The 25,890-nt window shown below is 42.5% G+C and overlaps 1 protein-coding gene across 7 annotated transcripts in view; it reads left to right on the top strand.

The window, feature by feature from the left end:
• INPP4B (inositol polyphosphate-4-phosphatase type II B) overlaps positions 1-25,890 on the top strand; it is an 877,589-nt gene that overhangs the window by 819,011 nt on the left and 32,688 nt on the right. For all 7 annotated transcript variants that reach the window (XM_040331418.1, XM_040331408.1, XM_040331402.1 and 4 more), the window contains one exon: positions 3,097-3,209. In XM_040331418.1, coding sequence (XP_040187352.1) covers positions 3,097-3,209 — 113 coding nt within the window. The remainder of the gene's footprint in view (positions 1-3,096; positions 3,210-25,890) is intronic.

Raw genomic sequence — 25,890 nt, 5'->3', positions numbered from 1 at the left:
TAATGTATAGTGTAAAAATATATCAAAGGGAAGAGCATCAAGTAGACCCCCCCTAACATATACAAGGTACCTGCTCAGAAGTTTGTGTCTACATATTTTCTGACCATGTCAACCCTTGGATTCCATTAAACTTTAAACAGGGTCAAAGATGATAATTTAATCTTCTATTTCTGCATTGTTTACTGGCATGTCTGCCACTTCATCCCTGTCCCTCCTATCAACCTGACGTGAAGCCCTCCAAAAACGGGCGATAGCTCACTGAATTGTTCAAACCAGGAGGGGAGGTGGCTCTTAAGGACACCATCCATCTGGTCTCCCTTTGGGGAAGGACCTTGTCCCAATCGCCACCCCTCCCACTAGGGTGAACACGGTCGAGTATCAAAAATCTAATATTGGGGAATTTACCTAGGTGAACATTTCACACATTTCTCCCCAAGGGGAGTTCTTGGTTGCAGGTTTTCAGTAAATGCCTATAGGCTTCTAGGTTCGTTTTTCCTATGTAAAAACAGCCGCATGAGCAAGTTAACAAATAAACTACTCTGGCTGTTTTACAGCTTGCAAAGTGAAAAGTGCAAACCTTTGCCCATTTGGTAGTTTAATGTCAGAGCCCATGTTCCTATACTGACAATATGCACCCCCCCCCCCACCTAAACGTACCTTTCCGTTTACATGAATCAAATGGGGTTATAAGAGATGTCAATACGTAAAATGTGCCAATGTTTAGCTATGATCTACCTAATTTTATCATGTTGTCTAGTGTATTTCGAAATGATCCGGATTGGGTTAGCTTACGTATTCTGCTGGTTCTTAATGTTCTTTTTCTCCCCAATCACTAACTCTTGTCTGGCCGATCACCCATCTGCTTTTTTAAGGCATGTAGCCCTCTTTGTAGGAGTCTTAACCTCAAAATTGCTGCCTCCGTTTGGAAAGCCTCCTCATTGGAGCAATTCCAACGGATGCACAAATACTGGCTATATGGTATGGATCGTACAAGGGTTTTAGGGTGAGAGCTGGCAGCATGCAAGATTGTATTGCCAGCTGTTTCTTTACGATACAATGTACTTGATAGTTTTCCATCCTGCCCTTTTATGATGGTCACATCTAGGAAAGTTATTTTGCAGGGGTCAGACGACATTGTAAATTTCTAATTGAAATTTTTCCTATTCATTGCCAACATACACTGATTCATAGACTCTCTTAAACCAATCCAAATCATAAATACGTCATCAATGAATCTGTACCAAGTCATAATGTTGTCATTGAGGTCACTGAGATGTTCAAACTGTCAGAAAAGACCTTTCCCACTCCCCCAGGTACAAATTGGCGTAGAATGGGGCACAACAAACTGGCTAGTCTGTATATAGTCTTGTTTATAATATTGTTTTATGCATTATCTACCGATAGGTAGAGTTTTTGATACATTTTTTCAATTGCCAATCTCGATATAGGCATATACCAATCTTTGTTTTGGAGGATTTTCATGCACATGGTTTTATATGGACTATTATTCATGACTACAATATTGCCCCCCTTTATCAGATGGTTTGACAGTGAGCTGGTGTTGGTTTGTCAGGCTATTTAATGCTTCTTTTTCAATTTGTAAAAGATTATCTTGGGATGAGGTTTATTTTAATCTCTTGTGTCGTCATGATGGGAATTTGTTTGATTTCTTTTTCAGGGTAGAGATACCTGCCATCTTATTAGTATGCGTGGCCCCTTGTTCATTCAATAGAGCCTCAATATTAACCTGATCTATCAGTTTCCGGTTTCCTGTTCCTCTAATAGAGAGATCAGCTCATCCAGGGCCTTCTTTTCTGGTGATGGTTTGCTGGATGCACGTTTAGCATCTAAACTTTGAAGGATGAATTTTCTCGCAAATAGTTGCAAATACGTTATGATTTTGAATTTGTCCAAGTCTGAGTCTAAACAAAAGGTTAGTTCTTTACAAAGCAGTTGAGTCTTATCAGCAGACAATCTATAATCTGACAAATTAATGACACTCAACTAGTCCTCGGTTGTCACCCCTTCCCCTTGTTGTCAAATGTTATTGATTCTCTAAGAGACCATCTATGGGCATTTCCTCGGATGGTTCCTCAGAGTTTGATGAGTTGGTTTTGGAAGTTGTGCTAGAAGTGTGTTTGCCACCAAAGAAGTAGACTTTGTGTGGAAACCGTAGATTCCGTAATGTGTTTTTTTCTGTTTTGGTCTCCTGTTCCAGGGGAGCGCCACTTGTGTTTCTGAGGTGCCTTCCGTTCCTGTGACGCCTGTGAGAATGAAGAGGATAGAGAATTAAGAGATGAGCTAGAACCTTTACCACTATTATCTATCATAAAGTTATTGTTTTTTCTTTGCTGTCGTATTTGTGTATTTTTCTGCTGCCAACAATAGGCTTTGCCCTCCCGAAATGCAGTTTTGACCCTCCAAAACTTTCTTTCTTTAGTTGTTAGGAAAGCCTGGGACACTTAGGCCAATAACATGAGCCAGCTTTGCAGCCAACAGATGGGGAGTTGTGCTCATAAATGTCTACTCTCAGGGGCAGTAAACTAGCTTTTAACATGCAGTCTGGTTTTCCTTTTAGTCACAGTTTTACTTGGCTTTGTATGAACTGTTTTTTGCAGATTGTCTGATTTGGAACCTGCTAAATTCAGCGCAATCCTGTTTATCTATTTCTTTGCTATCTGTGACAAAGGCTTTTAAAATAAAACGAAATGGCAGGATTTTGCACATCTTATATGATGCTGCAAGAAAGGACATGGCAGGCATGTGCTACATTATAATTGTTAAATGTTTTAAAGGGGAATAACAGGTCCATGTTTGTTGCATTTGTCGTCATAATGCTGCATATACAACAGCAGTATAGCTCTAGCTAATGTGTAAAAACAAAATGGCACCCATTAGTTTGTGATTTATTTTCTGCCCAGAAATGTGTATGTGTTATGAATTTGTTTTAAAAAAAATGTCTATTTTACACTAACAGAGGGATAACCACACTTTTTTTTTGTTTGTTTTTCTCTTTTTTTTTTTGTTTCTGTGTAGCGTTTGTACATCTTTATTTAGTTTGTACAAACGTGTTAAATGTTTGCTTTTTTTTTTTAGGTCCACAGTTATTCGATGATCAAAGTGACCTGAAAGAACTCCTAGAAAATCTTCACCAAAACACTCATGCCAAAAAAAGAAAGAATGTAGAAATCATGTGGCTGGCAGCTACTGTAAGTCTTATATACATAGCTTTATGTTTAACTGTTAGGGAGAATAGCAAGCATTTGAAGTGTGGTGTAACAAAGTATATATATTATATACCAGTGCAGCACAGGGGCATGCAAGGACAAGGGCAGGAATGGCATTTGTGCTTTGCAGCTTAAGAAAGTGCACCCAAGAAGGCCTGGTAGGTCCCTTTCCGTCTTCCATGTGATACAAAGGCTTTGGAAAAATCCATGTTTTGTCATGCACATGTGTCAAAAACAAGTCCCGGGGACGAATCCAGCACCTCAGGCCATTTCATGTGGTCCTCACATCTTTCCTGCGAGCTGCGGCAACCCCTTTGTCTCCACCCACACTTTGTCTCAGCAGTTGGCAGCAGGGAGGAGGACAGAACTCCTCTGCCAGATACTGCAGCCATGCGAAGGATCATTTTGCCCCCCTCCCCTTTCAGCAGTCAGCAGCAGAGAGGATGGCAGTATTCCTCCTACAGATCCGGCTCCTCTCTGTGCAGCTGAAGCACCCCTCGTCTCTACCTCCCCTAATCTCAGCATTCAGCAAACTCTGGCAGCTGACTCTAGCCATTATTGGTTCCCCTCCAGACCCTGTACTTTCTGCTTCCCAGCCTTGCGGTAGCACAAGGTAAGGGGGGTGCAATGTGATGTAAGGGAGGGGGACTCTTGACTTCTGATGGTGGGGGAGCTATTAACATGTGATGTAAGGGGGGGAGGGGTGCTCTGGAAATCTCATCCTACAGATACAGGAAACCATAATGCTGATATGGCCCGTGATGAAATTGAGTTTGACACCCCTGCATTAAAGTGTACCAGCCTTTGTCTACAACTACTGAACCTAAATTAAGGCTAAAAACAGCACATGCAATGGTACAGAGGGCAACTGACTTTTTGCACTTCATATTCAAGATGGTCACATCACATATTACTATTTGGAAGTCACACCACCTCACTGGCAACTATAAAAGTGAAGAAGGGAAGGGGGGGTGGGCAAGCTTCTGCTGTATGATTGATGCATTCAGGCAAGGTAGAGGATACTAAAAGGTAGTGCAGGTATGTTAGTAACATCTGGGTGCTTACAACTTTATATCTGTCAACAGCTTTTAGCATTCTTTGAGTGGCCAAGTGTTTGCTGACCTCCAGACCATTTAATCTATTTATGTTAATTAAAAAAAAAAGTGTAACTTTATTAGAATCTATACCTGAATTAGTTTTGTTGTAAAGCTTCTGTAATCCACGGCACAGCAGCAGTCAAACCAGTCAGCTCTGAGCCAACCGGGATCTATTGTTTTTCACAGTTCTAAAGCATTTTACACACGCAAATCAGGCAAATGACTGTCAGGTTTTTTTTTGTTTTTTTTTTACATGCTAGTCTCATATCAAAAACCAATAGGTTACTAAAGTTGCAAAATCTCTCATATAACAGATACAACTTCGGAAGTGATGTAATGTATTGTAATGTATTCTTTTAATTTTCGAGCATGTGTGATCTTGGTCACACATTTTTTCCCCGTACAAATAATATACATATTACACAAAAATCGCCTGTTCGTGTTTGTCCCTTTGGATATTTTCACATGAACTGTCATGATCAGCTCTCGAAAGCTGTGTACTAATGATCAAATTGTCGGACGATCGCTCTCGAAAGCTGTGCTTTTTGTCCGATTTTCTCAACATGTGTTGTTAACCTCAGTCATGCAATCTGAGCAAAGCACATATACCTGTATCTATAGTGTTCACTTGTCTCTTGCCAAAGCTTTAAGTGTCGTTTCCCTCTGGTGCTTCCTTCCTCTGTTATCAGCATGAGTCACTTCTGAGAAGTTTTCCCCATAAATTTGTGCCAGGGGGAGGGGGAACAGCTCAGAATGGAGCTTGTTTATTCACAACACAGTTCTTTTGCTGGGGGTGTATTTCTTTCCTCCAATCAACTTTTACACTGTAACTGTAGCCTCTCCGCCCCTCCTCTGTGCTCCTGACAGATGAAGAAAGATTTTTTTAACACAATCTGCCCTATAAAAGGGGTCTAGAGAGGGGAAGACTTCAGATAAACAAGTAAAACCTATGTAGAATGATTTGTTTCATCTCTGCGTATCATCTGAGGCTGTTCACTTCACTGGGTATATGTGAGGGTTTATCACCACTTTAACAGTCTAACACTGAACATACTTACAGGAGGGGGTAGCAGAGGTAGGATATCATCAGTGTGCTGCTACCCGTTCATTGTTCAGTTACAGGCAGGGGAAGAAGAGATGTCTAAGCTAAAACAAAATTATAGCTACTTATTGGATGGGCAATTTCTTCTTACATATATTTTAAGTTTACTTTTAGTCTAAACCTCATGATCACCATCCAAATTCAAATCACTTTGTAGCACCCTCTACTTAGGTGCTATAACTTAGCATTTTTGTAGTACAGGCAAATTTAGGCAGGTCTAGCTGGAAGCCCAGCTGTGGAGGAGTTGTCGGATGCAAGAACTGGAGATGAGTAAAGGGATTTTTAATACAGCTTACCTGTAAAATCCTTTTCTTGGAGTACATCACGGGACACAGAGCGGCATATTCATTACTATATGGGTTATATGGAGTACCTTCAGGTGTTGACACTGGCAATCTCAAACAGGAAATGCCCCTCCCTATATAACCCCCTCCCATAGGAGGAGTACCTCAGTTTTGTAGCAAGCAGTATGCCTCCCAAAATGGTCCCCAAAAAGAGGGGTCGGAGCTCTGTGTCCCGTGATGTACTCCAAGAAAAGGATTTTACAGGTAAGCTGTATTAAAAATCCCTTTTTCTTTATCGTACATCACGGGACACAGAGCGGCATATTCATTACTATATGGGATGTCCCAAAGCAATGCTCACAATGAGGGGAGGGAGAACATCTCCAAGACAAAAGGATTTAATTTAGAGAAATACTCAAATCATAATAAATCCAACTTAGTTGAGAAAAATAATCTTAAATTTTAAATTTAACTCAAAAAAGAGGAGCCCCCGGAATCCGAGGGTCTCAAACTGCAGCCTGCAGCACTGCCTGCCCAAAGGCTGTATCAGACTTCCTTCTTACGTCCAACTGGTAGAATTTTGTAAACGTGTGGACAGAAGACCAGGTTGCCGCCTTGCAAACTTGAGCCATAGAGATCTGGTGGTGTGCTGCCCAGGAGGCGCCCATGGCCCTAGTAGAATGAGCCTTTAATGATACTGGAGGAGGCAACCCTTTCAAGCCGTAGGCCTGAGTGATTAATTGCTTAATCCACCTAGAAATGGTGGACTTTGCAGCTGCCTGCCCCTTCTTGGGCCCATCCGGTAATATGAACAGCACATCTGTTTTCCGGATCTTCTTTGTAGCTTTAAGATAGGCCTTCATGGCCCTGACGATATCCAAGGTATGCAGCAACCCTTCCTTTCTGGAAGTAGGTTTAGGGAAGAAGGATGGTAATACCAAATCCTGGTTCAAATGAAAACTGGATACAACCTTCGGTAGGAAGGAAGGATGAGGGCAGAGAACGACCCTGTCCTTATGAAAAATAAGATATGGTTCCTTACAGGATAAGGCCGCCAGTTCCGATACTCTTCTTGCGAAAACTATGGCGACCAAAAATACTAACTTTATTGTCAGTAAAACCAAAGGAATTTCAGCCAACGGCTCAAACGGTTGTTTCTGTAAACTTGACAGAACAAGGTTTAAATCCCACGGGCAAAGCGGGGATTTAACTGGAGGTTTAATACGTAAGACCCCTTGAAGGAAGGTCTTAACCAGCGAGTGGGTGGCCAGCGGCCGCTGAAACCACACTGACAGAGCAGAAATCTGTCCTTTGATTGTGCTTAATGCCAATCCTTTATCCACTCCTAGCTGGAGAAAACTTAATACTCTATCGATGGTAAATTTGCGAGAAAGCCATCGCTTGGACTCACACCAGCCTACATAGGCCTTCCAGACCCTGTAATAAATCACCCTAGAGACCGGTTTCCTGGCTCTGATTAGGGTAGAGATTACTTTCTGAGACAGACCTCTACCCCTGAGAATCAGGGATTCAGCTTCCAGGCCGTCAAATTTAGATGCCGTAAGGCAGGGTGGAGGATCGGACCTTGCGATAGCAGGTCTGGCCGTAGAGGAAGAGTCCAAGGGTCTCCCACTACCATCCTTAAGATTAGTGAGTACCATGCCCTTCTGGGCCATGCTGGAGCTACCCGGATGACTGGTATGTGCTCCACCCGGATCCTGCGCAGCAGGCGGGGTAGTAACTGAAGCGGGGGAAACGCATAAAGAAGTGATGCCAAGGGCAAACCAACGCATTGGTTCCGCAGGTCATCGGATCCCTTGAGCGGGACATGAACCTGTCTAGCTTCTTGTTGAGTCTCGATGCCATGATATCCACGTCTGGCACTCCCCATCTTTGGCAGAGTGCTTGAAAGATTTGTGGATGCAGAGACCATTCCCCCGGCAAAAGAGTCTGGCGGCTTAAGAAGTCCGCCTGAAAGTTGTCCACTCCTGGAATGAATATTGCCGATATGCAGGGCACATGAGCCTCTGCCCATAGGAGAATCAAGCTCACCTCTCTCTGAGCGGCTTGACTCCTGGTTCCCCCTTGGTGATTTATGTATGCCACGGCCGTGGCATTGTCTGATTGAATTCTCACCGGGAACCCCTGCAATTTTGACGTCCAAGCCCTGAGGGCTAGTCGAGCAGCTCTGAGCTCCAAGATGTTGATGGGCAACTGCTTCTCTGGCGTTGCCCAAGTACCTTGGCGAGTGCAACCATCCAAAATTGCTCCCCAGCCCGTCAGGCTGGCGTCTGTGGTCACTATCTTCCAAGCCACTGGGCTGAAAGACTTCCCCTTCACTAGATTCTGAGGGTCTAACCACCAACACAGACTTTGTCGGACTCTTGATGAGAGCGGCAACGGGATATCCAAGGCCTGTGGCCTTCTGCTCCATGCTGACAGGATGGCTGCCTGCAGGATGCGAGTGTGGCTCTGGGCGTATGGTACCGCCTCGAATGTGGCCACCATCTTGCCTAGTAACCTCATACATAGGCGAATAGTCGGTTCCTTCTTGCTTAGAACCAGTAGGATTAATTCCTTGATGGCTTTGACCTTCCTCAGAGGTAGAAACACTCTTTGTTGTTCTGTGTCTAATCTCATGCCGAGATATTCCAACTGCCTTGTGGGCAGGAAAGCTGACTTTTCTCGATTTAGGACCCAGCCGAACTTCTCGAGGTATTGGACCGTGAGGGCCACTGCTCGCTCCAAGCCGGGAGACGAGTGATCTATGACTAGGAGGTCGTCCAGGTATGCTAGGATCGTGACCCCCTGGATCCTTAGTTTGGCTAGAATTGGAGCTGGGGCCGTAGCCAACCCGAAGGGAAGCGCCACGAATTGGAAGTGACGCGAAGCCACCATGAAGCGTAGATATTTTTGATGTGGCTGATAAATTGGACAAGCCGTAGGCCTGTGAAGGTAGGCATCCTTTATGTCTATGGACGCCATGAAGTCGTCCTTTTGGAGTGTGGTAGCTGCTGACCGCACGGATTCCATCCGAAATGAGCGGATCTTTAGGTATGTATTTACCATCTTTAGGTCCAAAATTGGCCTGACATCTCCATTGGACTTCGGGATGATGAATAGGTTGGAGTAGAAACCTAGCCCCTGTTCCAGGACTGGTACCTCTACTATTACTTCCTGGGAAAGTAGATGATTTAATGCCGACATTAATGCGGCTCCTTTCTCCGGATCGTTTGGAATCCTCGACTCCTGGAAATGAAGAGGAGGAAACCTTAGGAAATCTAATTTGTAGCCCGTGGCCACGGAAGACCGTACCCATTCGTCGGGAATGCTGGCTTCCCAAACCTCTGAAAAGAGTCGCAGCCTTCCCCCCACCTTCGTGGGTGGGGGCGCCCCTTCATAAGGTCGGCTTGGGGGCTGGTTTTGCTGGTTTGCGAACCCACTGCTTTCTGCCTCTAGCAGCCTGTCCTTGTGATATGCTGTTGAAGCCGAAGTTTGCTTTCGCAGGAGGCCGTCGATACTGTTTGGCATTAGAGGGCCCCTGCCCAGGGGAGTACTGTCGTTTAAACGCAGGCCCCTGAAACTTCCTCTTAGTTGGCAAGAGAGTACTTTTGCCATTTGAAATGGTTTGAATGTATTTATCTAGGTCTTCTCCGAAGAGTCGTCCTCCATGGAAGGGGAACCCTACCAGGAGCGTCTTGCATGGGGGCTCGGCCTCCCAGCTTTTTAACCATAAGAGTCTTCTCATATGGATAAGGGATAACGATAAACGTGACGCTTGCTGGATAGAATCCTTAATTGCGTCTACTGTAAAACATATGGCCCTAGGGACATCCGAAAATTCTTCTGCCTGCTGGGCAGGAATAAGTTTAAGCATCTGCTTAACTTGATCCGATAATGCTTGAGCAACCCCAATCGCAGCCACAGCTGGCTGTACTACTGCCCCTGCAGTAGTGAAGGAGTTCTTAAGTAGTGCTTCCAAGCGTTTATCAACTGGATCCTTGAATACCTGTATGTTTTCTACAGGGCATGTTAATGATTTGTTAATACATTTCTTGGAAAATTTATCTTCCATAGGATATAGGGCAGAGAATCTTTTAGGTGGTAAGAAGATTTTATCTGGCTTGTTCCAATCTTGGAACAAAACTCCCTCTAGTAGAGGGTGGATCGGAAATACTGCATTGCTTTGAGGCGCCCTCAGTGAGCCCAAAGCTGAAACCGTAGATACCTGGAGATCTGGTACTGGCAAGTTGAATGCATTATGGACCAAGTCCGTTAAGGCTTGAATCCACCAGCTCTCCCCTTGGGAGACTGCTCCAGACTCCTCTGTATCCGGATCTTCGATCCCTGAACCTACTTGGTCCTTGTCCAAGAGGTCGTCCAATTCCCCTGAGGAAAGGACCTCCTCTTCTGAGGGTCCGTGCTCGGGCGACGGAGATCTAATCCGTTTACTGCCCCGCATAGCTGTGGCTATCATTTTTCCCATTCTTTTCTCCATCTCTCTTAAAGAGGTGAGTAATACCTCGTCCGTGACCATCTTAGGGTTGGACTGACCCGCGCCAGCTCCAGCCCCAGATCCCGATGGCCCCAAGGCTCCCTGTGGGGAAAGCAGCGGCATAGCTTTGAATCCCCACCTCTTGTACCCTCTGACCCGGATGCCATGGTACAATACCGAGGTACACCTGCTACCTATTGGTATTTGGAACTATAAAAGTTAATTGCCCAAACACCTGTTTGGGGGATAAAAAATGCTTCCTCTCCCCTAGATGACTTTTCTTTTTTTTTTTTTTTTTTTTTTTCGTTTTTGTTTCAAATCCAGGAAAGAAAAAACATTCTGTCCCCCTGAGTAGTATTGCAAAGAAAAACTATGAGATGGAAAAGAAACAGCCTATTTCTAGGCTTGAAAAACAGTCTTCTGAAGACTGCAATATCCTTTCTGGCCACTGTGTGTCCTCGGCGCCCCGTGCTGCCGCTCTGGTCTTTCCTCCCCAGTTCCAAAGTATTGAATGAGCTGTATGGAACAAACAAACGTAACGTACAGGCTCTGAGGAGGAAGACTGAATGGAGCATCGCCTGGAGGCTTGCAGGTAAGCACAGCTCTCTGACACACACATATACTTTTATATCACACAGGCCCCACTCAATGCTTTTCCAACACTACAAGGGAGGTCACATCTTATGGGGAATAATACATATAGAGCCATCCTATCTTTATGATATGTGACTAGTTTGCCAGATGCAGTGCATAACTTTAGGCATGTCCCCTGTGACCCCCCAGAAAAAACCTGCTAAGAACCAAGTTCCGCAAGTTTTCCCCTCACTTACCTGCTCCATGCCGCAGGACTTTGCCAAGCAAGAGGCCCAATCTTCCCCCATCTCGGTGGGGATGTCTAGACCTTCAGGCCCTGGGTTCCTATGAAGGATCCACTGTCCTGGGCCCATATAGCACCCTGGCAACAGAAAACATTAGGCACCCAAAGGTTTTCTAAGTTCTGGGCCCAGGGTCCAGCTCTCTAAAAAGAAAGCATTATGGGCTATACCCCAAGGGTTTGGGGTCCGGTTACTGACCACTTTAGCGCTGAGGCTTTTTTGGACAGAACCGGTAGCTCACCTAATCCCAAGGATGCAGAGGCAAGCTAAACCATGACTAACACCTAAGACACTGGCGTAAAAACTGAGGTACTCCTCCTATGGGAGGGGGTTATATAGGGAGGGGCATTTCCTGTTTGAGATTGCCAGTGTCAACACCTGAAGGTACTCCATATAACCCATATAGTAATGAATATGCCGCTCTGTGTCCCGTGATGTACGATAAAGAAACTAGGTTGTTGGGGCCTTTGAGGGAGCTCCCCAGTCTGGGAGGGGGGTTACCTTGGGCCTGGGACTCCGGTGCAGGACAAAGCCCTTCAAGAACTCATGAAGGATCTGAACAGGAGGCACAGAAAAGAGTCAGAGAGAACAACAGTAGCTTTTACTGCCAGGCAAGTCTTCAGGAGGGCACCACTGGGGCTGGGGGGCTGGTGAGGAACATGAACAGTCGGGAATGGACTGAGAGGAAACTGGCAAGGCCTGAAGAAGACTTACTGGAAGCAGTAGTCCACCCAGGACAGCTAGCACTAAAAACTTCCTATTTCTATTTTTTGCTACATTAAAGGGGCCAGCGGTCCCTGCCTACAAATGGCAGTTGCTGGGGCCTAGCTGAGTCAGTGTCAGGCCTAAACATGTTCTAGCTGTCCCTGAAAAGTAAGAGATGTGCTGAAGAGAGGGAGAGAGAGTAACAGTGTGCAAGCAAGAGTTGTGCTGGAGGAGACTGGAGTAGCAAAGTCCCAATTGATTGCTATACAATCCTACAATTGATTGCTATACAATCTTATAATTGTTTGTTCCACTGGGCATCCCATAAAGTTCCTTAACCATCCAAGTTCTATTCCCTCAATAAAGCAACAAAACAAACATCTGGACTGTTCATCGTCTCCAAGGTGATTGAATGCCAGGCTGGGCAGGGTGACAAGTGGGCCACATCACTTAGCAGCCCTCACGGGGATACCGCTACAACTTCTACTGTGCAACAGACATCTAGGCCCAGATTCACAGAGAGCAAGGCGCACCTTACGCCGCCGTAGAGTAACCAATGTACGCTACGCCAACGCAGCGCAGAGAGGCAAGCAATGCATTCAGCAAGCCAGTGCTCCCAACGCTGCGCCAGCGTGGCGTGGGATTCGAAGGCTTACGCCGGCGTAGGTGGAAGTGGGCGTGACCCATGCAAATGAGGCGTGACCTCATGCAAATGATGGGCCGAGCGCCAGACAGATACGTATCGCAAACTGCGCATGCGCCGTGACGTGGACGCATCCCCCTGCGCCTGCTCACAACCACGTCGGAACAACTGCCTAAACTACGCCGGATCACTGCGTACGGCGTGAACGTAACCTACGCCCAGCCAGACACACGACCAACGTAAAATATGCCGGCTTGTGTTCCCTTGGTGCAGACCTTTGCGTGTCTGCTGCTGGGTTGCACCTCCTTTATGGGAAATAACTTTACGCCGGACGTACAACTTACGTGCACCTCGCGTAGCCTGCGTCAGGCGCACGCAGGTTCGTGAATCGCTGTATTTGCATGTTTGAATGGCTAATCAATGGGAGCGGCACCATGCACCCAGCCTAAATGTGCGCCCACCCTACGCCGGCGTAAGCAAGCTATGTCGGCGGTGTGTAGCCTGGTTTTAGGCGCATATCTGTTTGTGGGTCTGGCGCACAGATACGACGGCGCACATTTGCACTTCGGCGTAACTTGTTATACGTCTGCGTAAGTACTTTGTGAATCTGAGCCCTAATGTCTAGTAAAGAAAACAAAGATCAATTGCAAATGCACACCAATGTTGTTTTGTTTACTAAAATGATCTTTTCTGGGTAATTATGAGTGACCTTTGCACATATCAGAAGTAAAATGCACTTAATTGTAAGCACAGTGAATGCTGTGCTCAGGTAGTCCTTAAACTGTCATGGAAATTGAGATTTGTTTAATATGTTCTGGCACTCAGGCATAAAATTTTGTTAATTGCAGTTAGATTTGTTGCCACATTAAGGAATGCTGAAATGATTCTAATTGCAATTTTCAAGAATGGACTATAAAACTATTCCTTATAAACTGACTGCAGTGACCACTGTAATGACCTGGAAACATGGTTTTACATAAATAATTCGCAAAAATATTAACATAGCATACATAATGAAGGCCATTTTTTTATTTATTTTTACTGAAAATGATCAGTTAAATGCAATGAACAAACACTACTGTTACATTAGCATAGCTGTATTATCCTTTGTACTAGTCAGTCTGTTCAATAAATATACAGTTGTGCTCATAAGTTTACATACCCTGGCAGAATTTATGATTTCTTGGCCTTTTTTCAGAGAATGTGAATAACACAAAAACTTTTCTTTCATTCATGGTTAGTGTTTGGCTCAAGCCATGTATTATCAATCAACTGTGTTTACTCTTTTTAAATCATAATGACAACAGAAACTACCCAAATGACCATGATTACAATTTTACATACCCCCAGTGTAATGCCCCCTTTAACATCAATGACAGCTTGAAGTCTTTTGTAGTATTTGTGGATGAGGCTCTTTATCTTCTCAGATGGTAAAGCTGCCAATTCCTCTTGGCAAAAAGCCTCCAGTGCCTGTAAATTCTTGCGCTGTCTTGCATGAACTGCGCGTTTGAGATCTCCCCAAAGTGGCTCAATAATATTGAGGTCATGAGACTGAGGTGGCCACTCCAGAACCTTCACCTTAATCTGCTGTAGCCAATGACAGGTCGACTTGGCCTTGTGTTTTGGATCATTGTCATGTTGGAATGTCCAAGAACGTCCCATGCGCAGCTTGCTGGTTGATGAATGCAAATGTTCCTCCAGTATTTTTTAAAACATACTGCATTCATCTTGCCAACAATTTTGACCAAATTTACTGTGCCTTTGTAGCTCACACATCCCCAAAACATCAGCGATCCACCTCCGTACCTTTCACCATAGGCCTTGTTGACTCCTCTCAAAATATTTTTATACTGTTCAACTACCTTTTCCCGCAGATCCTTTGACAATGCTTTTCCCATGACTCAGAATCCAGAAACTTCAGTGCATTACTGGATGAAAAATGCAAGGGTCTGTCAGGAGTCCAGAAACTCATTGACCTTTTATAAAAACACACTAATTACAAGCAAACAGATCACATGTGAGTATGGTTACCTTCAGGGGCGGACTGACAACTCATGGGGCCTCCGGGCAATAGGAGAGGATGGGGCCCCTCTGGCTTACAGATGGCCACCACGCCAGGAGGCAGTGCAGAGGCAGGGCAGCTAAAATCTTGGGATATTCACATTAAAAGCATGTCAGTTTCGGACATATCAGGGACAGATCTAAAAAAAACACAGATTTTTACATACTGTCCCTGGTTTTACTGAGCCTGGCAACCCTGATGGGGCCCCCTAGTGGCATGGGGCCCTCGGGCAGTGCCCGAGTGACTCAATGGTCAGTCCGCCCCTGGTTACCTTCAATAGCCATTCAACCCCATTTGTGTCAACTTCTGTGCATGTTATCAGGCCAAATCAACAGGGTATGTAAACTTTTGATCAGGGTCATTTGGTTAGTTTATGATTAAAAGAGAGTAAACACATTCATAATTCATAACAAATGGCTTCAGCCAAACACTAACCATGAGTGAAAGAAATGTTTTTGTGTTATCAGTCATATTCTCTGAAAAATGTCCAAAAAATCATAAATTCTGCCAGGGTATGTAAACTTAAGAGCACAACTGTATACTTTATGTTAAAATAATTTTTCACAGTGTTAATAGCCAAGCACAGACAGGTAATTTTTGTACTCATATGTAAAAAAACTGGTAACTGTTAAAATGGAAAGCCATTCAAAGTTCCAGTCAGTTCACAGCCTCCTCTTATATAGGTAGAAAAATAAAGAGGCTTAGAAGTTTGGGACAAAAACAATAGAAAACAGGGAGGGAGATGGGGAGTAGGATCATTCTAACTAAAGGGTTGGGTAATAAGGGGAATGGTATGAGATGGGGGGGTCTAGGGGAAGGGAGGGGACAGACGAGGAGAGTCAAGACCTTTGGTTCAAGAATAGGAAAGGTGTGAAGGGGAGGGGAAGGAAGGAGGGGTAGTAAGAGGTTGAGGTGGGGAAGATGACTGGGCAGGCCAAAGAAAAGAATTTTGGGTAAGTCATTGACTCAGAATTATAATTAAAATCTAAGTTCACTTTTTTTCAAAATTCCAGCTTCCTTATGCATTAATATACCATTACTGTACATTTGTTTCAGAAAAAAAACTTTCCCTAGGGCAGGCAATACTTCACTCTCCAGTGTCTTCCTGGTATTTGTCCTTTGGGACCCTAAATTAGAAGGAAGTACTTAATCTGCTGACCTCATTAACACACACACCGAATCTATCCTCCCCCTTCAGGAGATTGCTTCCACTTACCTCTGTAATTAAATGCAGTCATTATCAGTGAGCATCATTCTCACTGAATACATACCCAGTGTTTTCCTCTGTTTATACGTTACCTTCTTCTTGCATAGATCGCTCATTTGGAAGAGTGTGCAGGAGCTAAGTGATTACACAAAGTCTATTTGGAGCAGGGCTGTAACACTGGAAACAGGAGAAGTGTGTCCCTGGAAGTCTGTAAATCTCACCATACACTATACAATATTATATTGTTTTGATAAATCTAAAGGAGATTGTACAATCAGATTGTATAGTATATGGCCACCATTATACATCTAAAATGAACTAGTTGCATTTTTAGTTTCATTCATTGTAAACAGCAACTTAAACACAGACGCAAAGACGCATTTTGCTATGTGAAAAAAACACTCGACAAATGCAGAAAAACAGGCAGTAACCCCAGCTTGCCAAAATGTCCCCTGAGCTTCTTTGCTGCATGCACAGGTAGGGCAGTCTATTGAAATTAGTGGGCTGTCCTAAGCATGTCATGGGGGAAAAATGTGCCAAAAAATTTACGCTTCCACTAGGCTAGGTGTGAATGGGGCCCTAAAGTAAAATGAATGTGTTTACACAAGAACAATGACAGCTGAGTGTCTTTGCATACACTCCCTCCAATGTACTATTATGAAGTGCCATACACTATGCAATATGATTGTGCGATCTCTGTACAATTTCCTTTGGATATTAACCAAAACTTTATAACAGGAAGACCCACCTAAACAATCCATTCAATTTGTATCAATTCAGGCAGGCCCATGAACTACATAGCTGAAGGAGACTGTACAATCAGATTGTACTGTATGTAGCCGCCTTAAAGGAATAAGTAGGATAGTGGGTGGAAATTAAAAAAAAATAGGTTGGTATAGTGAGTGGATGGAGGCATGGTCCAGAGAGGTAAACACATCCTATTTTGTGATGCAGTAAGGCAGTGCATGATGGGATATGAAGTTTTCTGGATGGTCACATGATGATATAGGAAGTGATGGGCTCAGAAATGTATTGTTTTGTTAATTTTGAACAGGGATGTGTAGCTTCAAGTTGCCATGGACAAGGTAAGTGGCAGATAAACACATTGGGATGGCTTGGGCAGAAAATACATTAGGCAAAGTGTCTATTCATTGTGAAAGTACACTTCACTTTTAAGAGGGGCTTTGGTCAGCTGGAGGTATGAGGGTGCTATCCAGTCGGTGTTAGATAAGGTAGCGAGAAGAGGTTTGTAATCCTTTAGGGAAAGAGAAGTCTAACCAGTAGAACCATGTGGCGTTGAACTTGGAGTTTGGTGACTTAAGGGAACTATTCAGCTCTTCCATTCATTTTATGTAGCATCCCCTAGCATTGCTAGAGTGCTAGAGAAGGATGTTTTTGTGTTAGTGTAGGTACATTTTCAGGCTTGGTTGGCAGCCAAGCCTGTGTCGGGTGAGTGACTCAGGTAGGCTGGATGACTCATCAGCAGCATCTCTGGTAACTCCCCCTGCTAGCTGGAAACTTAGAGAAGATTCCAGAAGTCATTGGAAGGTGTCTTGGAGGAGCTTGCTTTAGTATTCTGAGGATCCTGACCAATCCCCAACAGAAGGGGGGCAGGGGGGGCAGGCCTCCTCAAATACTCAGAGTCTGCCCAGCTGGGGCAGTCAGTTTGGAGCTTTGGATGCCTTTGAGGGTATCTCCCCAGTCTGGGGGGGGGGGTTAATTCAGGCTTGGGCTCGGGTACGGAGGGGACCCTTCTCATGATACACAGAGGGATCCTGACCAGGAGGCATGGGAGCAAGGAGAGGACAGCAGGAGAACACTGACAGGCAAGTCTCCTGGGAGAAGGACAGCAAAGTGGGATGGTGAGTGATACAGTCAGAGGAAAGAGAGGCATGCCTGAAGGGACTGGGTGCAAGCAGTCTGGGATGGATACAGAGTCAGTCTGGGAGGACTGTAGAGAAGTAGCCAGGAGGGCTAGTGAAAGGGGTAGCTGCAGCCAGGTGGGCTGGCAGTGCCTAAAGAGGTGGTACTGGGAGCAGTAGCCACAGGAAAGAACAGCTAGCACCAAAGACCTCTACTTTTGCTTCTCCAAAAGGGGCCCGCGGTCCCTGCCTGCAAAGTGCATTCACAAAGATCTAAGTGAGATTTTGCTGGATCCTACCATCAGTGCTAACTGATCCTGGGAGTTGTAGTTCTACAAACAAGTCAATGCTGGATGTAGAAGAGGAGGAGTGTGTATATACCAGGTGATCAGGTGGCAATCCCATAATAACCCTTCCCCACCTAAGTTTAAAGTGTGTTTTTTTTTTTTTTTTTAAATAACAAACATGTCATACTTACCTCCACTGTGCAGTTAGTTTTGCACAGAGTGGCTCCGATCCACCTGTTCTGGGGTCCCACGGCGGCTCCTCCACACATTAGATAACCCCCTCTGGGAAGCTCTATCCCGGGGGGTTACCTTGTGGGCGCGTTCCAGAGTCATACACTCTGCATCCATAGATGCATAGGATGCATTAAGGTGAAAAAACACGTAGGTTTACAACCCCTTTAATCCCCCTAAATTAAAAAAAAGACAAGGACTGCTGCTTGTCTCAGGAGTGATTGAAAATGAATGTGCCTGGCTGTGCAGGGTGAGAGATAACCAACATTCACCAGCGGCTCCTGCTGGAGTAGTGCTACATTTAGATCTTCTGTGCGGTTCAGCTATTGTTAAATGGAAGGTGGTAAGGGGGATTTTCAAAATGCTGGAATGCAGATTTTATATGCCTTAAATGGAATATGGGTATGATGGAGGAGAAACGGCAGTATTCTTTTGGGATGGGGCGGTCCATGAATTTTTGGACAAGTGTGTGGACCTTTGTCCAGAAAATCTGGAGTGCAGGGCAAGACCAAAAAATATATCTCCAGTACGAATGGATAGATGGACAGTAGCAATTAGGGGGTAAGATACCATCAGGTAACATTTTTTTATCCAGATCTATGGTGCCTGTTGCTTACAGAGGGTAGATAAGAAAGAGTAGTTTATTTTGAGTTGTAAGAGATAGAAGTATTTGAGATCCGCTTGCCATTGATCTAGAAAATGGAACAGGGTTTATCATAGTTCTGAAAGCACTAATTTGTATGTGGGGTCAAGTGTATATCATATCAGTCTTTTAGATGGACATTAATGGTCGTATGGTGTCAGAGGTTGCTCAAATTGATGTCTTTTCGATAAAGAATTTCAGAAAACGGGACAGTTGAAGGATCCATAAGGGGCCTGATAAGCAAGTGAAGGCTGGGGCTTGTCACATTTATTCTGTGGTCACTACCGTCTAAATAGTTTTGAATTTTGAATAGAATGGGAATGTTACAACCTCTAGTCATACCACAATATGTAAGTGAAGTGGCCTCTTGTAAAATCAAACCCATTTATTACTGGAACTTACTAGTGTTGAGCGGAATACGCCATATTCGATTTCGCGATATATCACGAAATTATAGACGAATATTCGTGAAATATTCGCTAAAATCGAATATTCGTGATATTTTATCAAAAAAAAAATTTGGGCGAAATTTTGCTAATGCGAATGCGAAATTGATAGCGAAATTTCGCTAATGCGAATGCGAAATTAATTGCGAAATTTTGAAACATTCAATTTCACCTGCCCTTTGGAAAAAGTGTGTTTTTTTTACGTAATGGACCCTGCAACTAACAACAAGGTATTAATAAAATAAATACATTATTATATAGATTTGAGGGTTTACTTTGACCAATTTGTATATTGATTAGTTTAATAAATATTGAATAACCATAGATTTGGAAAATACAGATCTCTCCTCTAGACTGACCTGTATTGAGTTAGGTAAAGATCAACCGCACACTGGGGCCCCTGATTCTGTTGAGTTAAAAAAAAAGCCAAGTAAACCGTTTACGTTGACATCTCTTAAATGTCTTTATGTTAAACAGTTATTATTCTCATTAAAGAGGTGAAATGCAAATGATGACATGGGACAAAAGATGGAAAATTCTTTGAAGATGTGATACACTGGAAACACTCCACTCTCTCCTATGACAACTGTGGTAGGAGAACTCTGATTGGCTCTGATGCAAAAGAAGGGTGGAGAAAGTATTCGCGAATATTCGTAATACGAATATTCGCGATTGCGAATATTCGGCAACATAAAAGGATCGCCTCAGCTTAGCTACTCGGCCCAGGGTCTCTAATCATACCAGCAATGCTTTTAGACGTCAATGGAGATCACTAGGATGTGATCTGTTTTAAAAATAAATTAGAAAAAATACGAATATTCGGAATAGCGAATTTTGGCCGCGAAATTCGAGTTATTCGCGAATATTCGAATATGCCATATTCGTAACGAATATTCGCAATGCGAATATTCGTGAGCAACACTAGAACTTACAGTATATTGCGCTGTCAATTTACGCAGTGCTTTACATATTTATTACACATTCACATCAGTCCCTACTTTCAAGGAGTTTACAATCAAAGGTCACTGGCTCGCATTCATACCTACACTAGGGCCAATTCAGACAGAAACCAATTAACCCATCAACATGTCTTTGGAGTGTGGGCTGAAAATCCAGGCAGGCTGTGCCGTGGATGTGATTCGAACCAATGATCCTATTGCTGCTAGGCAGACGTGCTAACCACTTTGCCATTGTGCTGCCCAATCTAGTGGTGTTTTGCCTATCATGGTATTGCAGTTAGTGGTACCAGTAGGAAACTCCATAGAGTCACTTCTCTAGTGTTCACTGCACAATTTGCAAACTGCATAACCTAGCCGAATATCAGGTTTTCATCTGGGTGTTACAGTTAAATGTGCAAATGAAAGCACCTTTAATACATTTTACAGAAAAAAATGTTTTTAATCAAATGCCGAGGTTGCCGCTGTTAAGGATAGTGCTTCCAGGGAGATGAACAATGAATGAAACTGTTAATTCAAAGTTTATGAAGTTTAAAGCACAGACTTACTACTTTGCAACTAATCAATTATTAAAAAGTAATTATTTTTAATGACTCCATGCTAACATACTCCCGCTGGAGATTGTTACTTTTTTTATTTTTTTAAATTAGTAATTTTTTTTTCTGTTAAATCCACAGTGCTTCTGTAATAAAACAGATGCCCTGCCATACATGCCATAACTAGTTAATACTGTGCCACTTGCCTCTGGCAGGTGAAAGGCTAAAGCTGTCCTAATACTCAAAATTGGATTTCTTAGCCGTTGAAAATCTCCTTTGAGAAACTTTTCTGTTAAGAAATGCTAGGCATTTTTATGTCTGATAACTCTCTCTTTAATAAATTAAAGTAGAACTATGGCCTCCCAATAAAAAAAATGTGTTCTGCAGCACTTTATTATAATTGTATCTGCATTCTACAGTTTTCTCTTGATCCCCCTAAAAACTATGAAGTCCACCTAATGCACCTTCCTGTGATTGTATGACAACCACAGTGCACTTACCGCTCCTGAATTCAAAATCGCGTTGCCAATCCTATGTAGGTTTTGTCTGCTTGCATTACAAGGGAATTAAACTAATGCTGCAGGAAGCGTGACTGACAGCTTTGTCACTACTGATTTTAAAACCTATAGTTTTTCCATCAGCCTGTGACTGCACTTAGGTCTGCCAACGCTTTTCTGTATTGACAGCACTGTTAGACCTTTTATAACCCGAAATAGTAAACGTTTAGCCAAAATTAATCTTTATCTTCTCCTGGTAAAAATGCATAACTTATTAATGTTGCTGTGTGTAAGCATAACTCTCCATTGTATTGCAGGTTTACAGTTATAACCATGCTAGCTTCTGTTTTGTCTATCTGTAGTCCTGTAGAAGCTGTTGGGACTGCAAGTTTCAGATAGGGCTCTTTCACACAGGTCCGACTGCCAGTTTTTTAGGCGGACCTGAACGGGCGCTCCGTGCTCCTCTATGGAGCCGCGGATGTCAGCGGTGACATGCCCGCTGACATCCGACCCGCTCCGATCCGCCAAAGTGTGACGGAGGAAAAACCTACTTTTCCATCCATCTCGCGGATCGGATCGGGTGAACACGGACATACGGTCTGTGTTCATCCGATCCCCCCATAGGGGAGAGCGGAGAAAAGACAGGGCAGTCCCTGCACAGTGTACGGGGACCACCCTGTCATCCGCCGGCTCAGTGGGGATCAACGGAGCGATCCCCGCTGAGCAAGCGGAGGTTCACGGGGCAGATCATTACTGACCCGCCCCGTGTGAAAGGGGCCTTACACTGCCCACCACATATTTGCAAGTCACTATAGGTCGCTTTAAATTTATTCTGGATTTTTCCAATTTTTATTCTTACTGTACAGAAAATTTTGGTTTCTATGGAAGTCAACTTTTTCTTTTTTACACATTTATGCATCAAACAAAATAGCATACATTTTACAGAAATATGGTACATGTGGTATTTGTTTTAATATTTGGCCATTATGTTATGATTTCTAAAAAAAAAAAAAAAAATTTTAGTTATGAAATCTGCTGTTTGTATGGTATAGTCATTTTTTCTATGATATTTGTTAGGTGTAAAAGTTGGTTCACAAATATTGCATGGATTTTTGCTCCTTGTAATATGGCTAATTGGGGACGGTGTTTACAGTGGCTTACTGTAAGTTGTCTATTGAGGTATCTATGAGGAGTTTTGGAAATGGATTCGCACCAAAGCAATAAATATAAATTTTATCTTAAAATTATCATAGGATAAAACTATGAATTCATGGTAAAAAGGATCTAAACTGTAAAAGCTGTGTTTGAAAATAGTAAGCAGAGGGCAGAGGACTAGTCACCAGTATTGCTTGTGGTCTCCATGTAGCAGCTTTTCTAACCATTGTTGACTTACCATGTCTGTTTCTGCACCATGTCTTCTGCGTGTGGGTGGCCATCTTGGTTGAGGAGCAGAGCTTTACTTCCTCCTGTCAGAGGTGAAAACTGCTGATCTGAATGACTGCAGGGTTGAATGATCAAGAAACAAAAGTAGAACTGAAAAAAAAAACACACAGAGGGTTATTTACGAAAGGCAAATCCACTTTGCACTGCAAGTGCAAAGTGCACTTGGAAGTGCAGTCGCTGTAAATCTGAGGGGTAGATCTAAAATTAGGAGAGTGAGTGAGTGAGAAACTTATATAGCGCAACACATGCAAACTGAATCGCCTCTGGGCAGGAGAAGCTCTGCTGATTTTATTATCCAATCATGTGCAGGCTAAAATGCTGTTATTTATTTTCTTTCAGTGCAATTTCAAGTGCACTTTTTCATGAATGAAGCAAAGGCATGTTGATGTTTGTACTGCTGCTTGCTACCCAGAAGGAAGAGAAGTGAGCAGCACAGTAACGACAACAGTGAATCTCTTTAGACTAGCAATCAGAGGCACAGTGCCTTACACAATCTCACACTGCACATATACAGCTATAAAGCTTTAGGAACAAGAAGTGGATTGCTATTTGTGAAGTGAAATTCAAAGCAAAAGGTCAGTTTTTCAAGATACTGCTTAGGAATAAATTATTATTTCTAAATGTTCTCTATAAAATAGCAAATCATTTCCTTTTGTGTTAAGGCCCACTTTAAATATTGGCTTTGTGAATTCAGGTCTATTAAATAAACTGGAGTAGGTGGAAAATGTGCTTATTCTTCATCCAAGTTGCATTTCTATAGTAAAGACGTTTTATTTTTATGTAAGAAAAAAATGATCAACATTTCCTGGTATGTGAAAAGCCACATTGATTGCTTGATTCAGTTTGCCTTGGGTTTCTTCCAGTGGTTTTATTTAAAAATATCTGAAATAGATCACATGTAGGCCTCATTATTAGATGTGAGATGAACTTAAACATCTGATTCTTTTCGGGGGAATTAAAAAAGGGTCTATCTTGCCCACAAATGTTTTTTGTGCAGTTCACCACAGGTTTGTTAATCAGGCCCTCTGTGTTCCTGCACTAGACAATTGGCAGATGAGATAGAATTGGCTGCAATGGGCAATTCATTCATTTTTCATTTTAGTTACCTTTCATAAGTCACATCCAGATTGAATTCATTAGCATTTATTGAAACGGTGTACAGTGTGCTCAAAAAATTATTTTTCTCATAAAATATGTGACCTATGGCCTGTTTTTGCCAAGCATTTTAGTAAACTGACAATTCCTGGTCTCGCGTATTGCCAGTTGTTTTTAGCAAGTACATTAATCCCAGCAGTGTATACATGTCCCTCTGGTAGTGTCTGCAACTTGATCAACTGCCAAATCAGTCATTTCTTATGGAGCTAGGAACGCCATTTTTCCCTAACTCAGTTTCAGTCTGCTGATTCAAAAGGTCTATAGTGCCTGCATGAATTATTTTTTACTGTCTTGTCAGGAGTCCTGAATAAAATCACTGTGGACTTTCTCTTTGCAAAAGGACATTTGGTCTGACAGAGAAGTACATTGTTGAATTTTTACACAACATTAAACATCTCCTCATCTGTAAAAAAAAAAAGAAAGAAATAGATATATATAGATAAATATATAATTTAAAAGAGTGATAAATAAAGGAGAAGAAAAATAGACAAGAGATAATGAAGATACAAATATTAATGCAAAACATTTTTTTTTTACATTTTAACAAAATAATTACATTATATTAAACTAATTACACTTCATTAATTAAATAAATATGGAAAGCAGTTTTCTGAAAATAAAATGCTGGTTGAGCTTTTCATAGACACTTTAAAAGATACATATAGACTATTGACTTGTTAATTTTCCATTGCATATTTTACTGTACGTTAGTTTCCGCAGCTCTGTAGGCCTTGGAATGACACTTGACTGGATTTATTTTACAGTGTTTGTTACACACACACACTGCTATACACAGTCAAGTTTGTAATGTTGTGTATTACTTGATATGTTCTAACCTTTTTAAAAGGTCAGATAGCTCACTTTTTTATTGATGCTAACTGTCTAACAAATTGCTTGTTGTGATTAAGTCATATTCCTAAATATATTGAGCCACTTTGTGTTAATCTCGTGCTGCTGTTGTATCTGCTACAATATAATCCTTGGAGATTAAATTAAATGGTCTAGCAATGAATGAAATAAGCAGCTTAACACCATTTAAGGGTAATTACCTGCAGGGGATGTCTCTTTATCCAGACACAACTTTCCAAGAAAGTTTCCAACTCCCTCTTGGTTATGTCCGTTTACAGCAGAAAACAGCAAGGTTAATGCTAAATAATAATCTCTCTAAATTGCAGGCCATTTTATGTTTTTAATTTGTACTTATATCAGCAAGATCTACTCTAGTAAATGGGATTTACAATTTTGTAAAAGCTTGCTAAACATATCAAGATTGCAAAGAACTTATAGGGGCAGTTTTATAAAGCTGTGAATGTGACATTCATCAATTTTTTGTGTGGAAGAGTAGTCGAAAATGTAATTGAGTTGGTGTCAGAAACTGATTCGCAGTTATGCAAAACACTTACAAGAAGTAGTTTTTGCTAAAGGGGGCCAACACTAGCTTCTGAGGACTTACTGAGTACATTATTTTGAAGACAAATTTATATCACCTTTAACTGTAGGCAGTGAATAAAAATCTAATGTTTGCCTGTTGAAATACATGACAAAAGGTAACGATTTCCAAAGGTACTTTTTTTCCTCACAATTTATGTATATATATATATATATATATATATATATATATATATATATATATATATATATATATATATATATATATACACTGCTCAAAAAAAATAAAGGAACACTTTTGAATCAGATCTTCTGGGATATTGATCTGGTCAGTTAAGTAGCAGAGGGGGAGGGGTGTATACAGAGGGGGTTGTTAATCAGTTTCAGCTGCTTTGCTGTTAATTGAAATTAACAACAGGTGCACTAGATGAGCAACAATGAGACGACCTCCAAAACAGGAATGGTTTTTCAGGTGGAGGTGTCTGTCATTTTTTTCCCTACTTTTCTGACTGTTTTCCACTAGTTTTGCATTTGGCTAGGGTCAGTGTCACTACTGGTAGCACGAGGCGATACTTGGACCCTTTAAAGGTTGCACAGGCAGTCCAACTCCTCCAGGATGGCACATCATTACGTGTCATCGCCAGAAGGTTTGTCGTGTCTCCCAGCACAGTTTCAAGAGCATGGAGGAGATTCCAGGAGACAGATAGTTACTCTAGGAGAGATGGACAGAGCCGTAGAAGGTCCTTAA

Source organism: Rana temporaria, chromosome 1 (assembly GCF_905171775.1).
Source record: "Rana temporaria chromosome 1, aRanTem1.1, whole genome shotgun sequence".
Classification (NCBI taxonomy): domain Eukaryota; kingdom Metazoa; phylum Chordata; class Amphibia; order Anura; family Ranidae; genus Rana; species Rana temporaria.
This window is presented reverse-complemented; position numbering and strand designations above follow the sequence as displayed.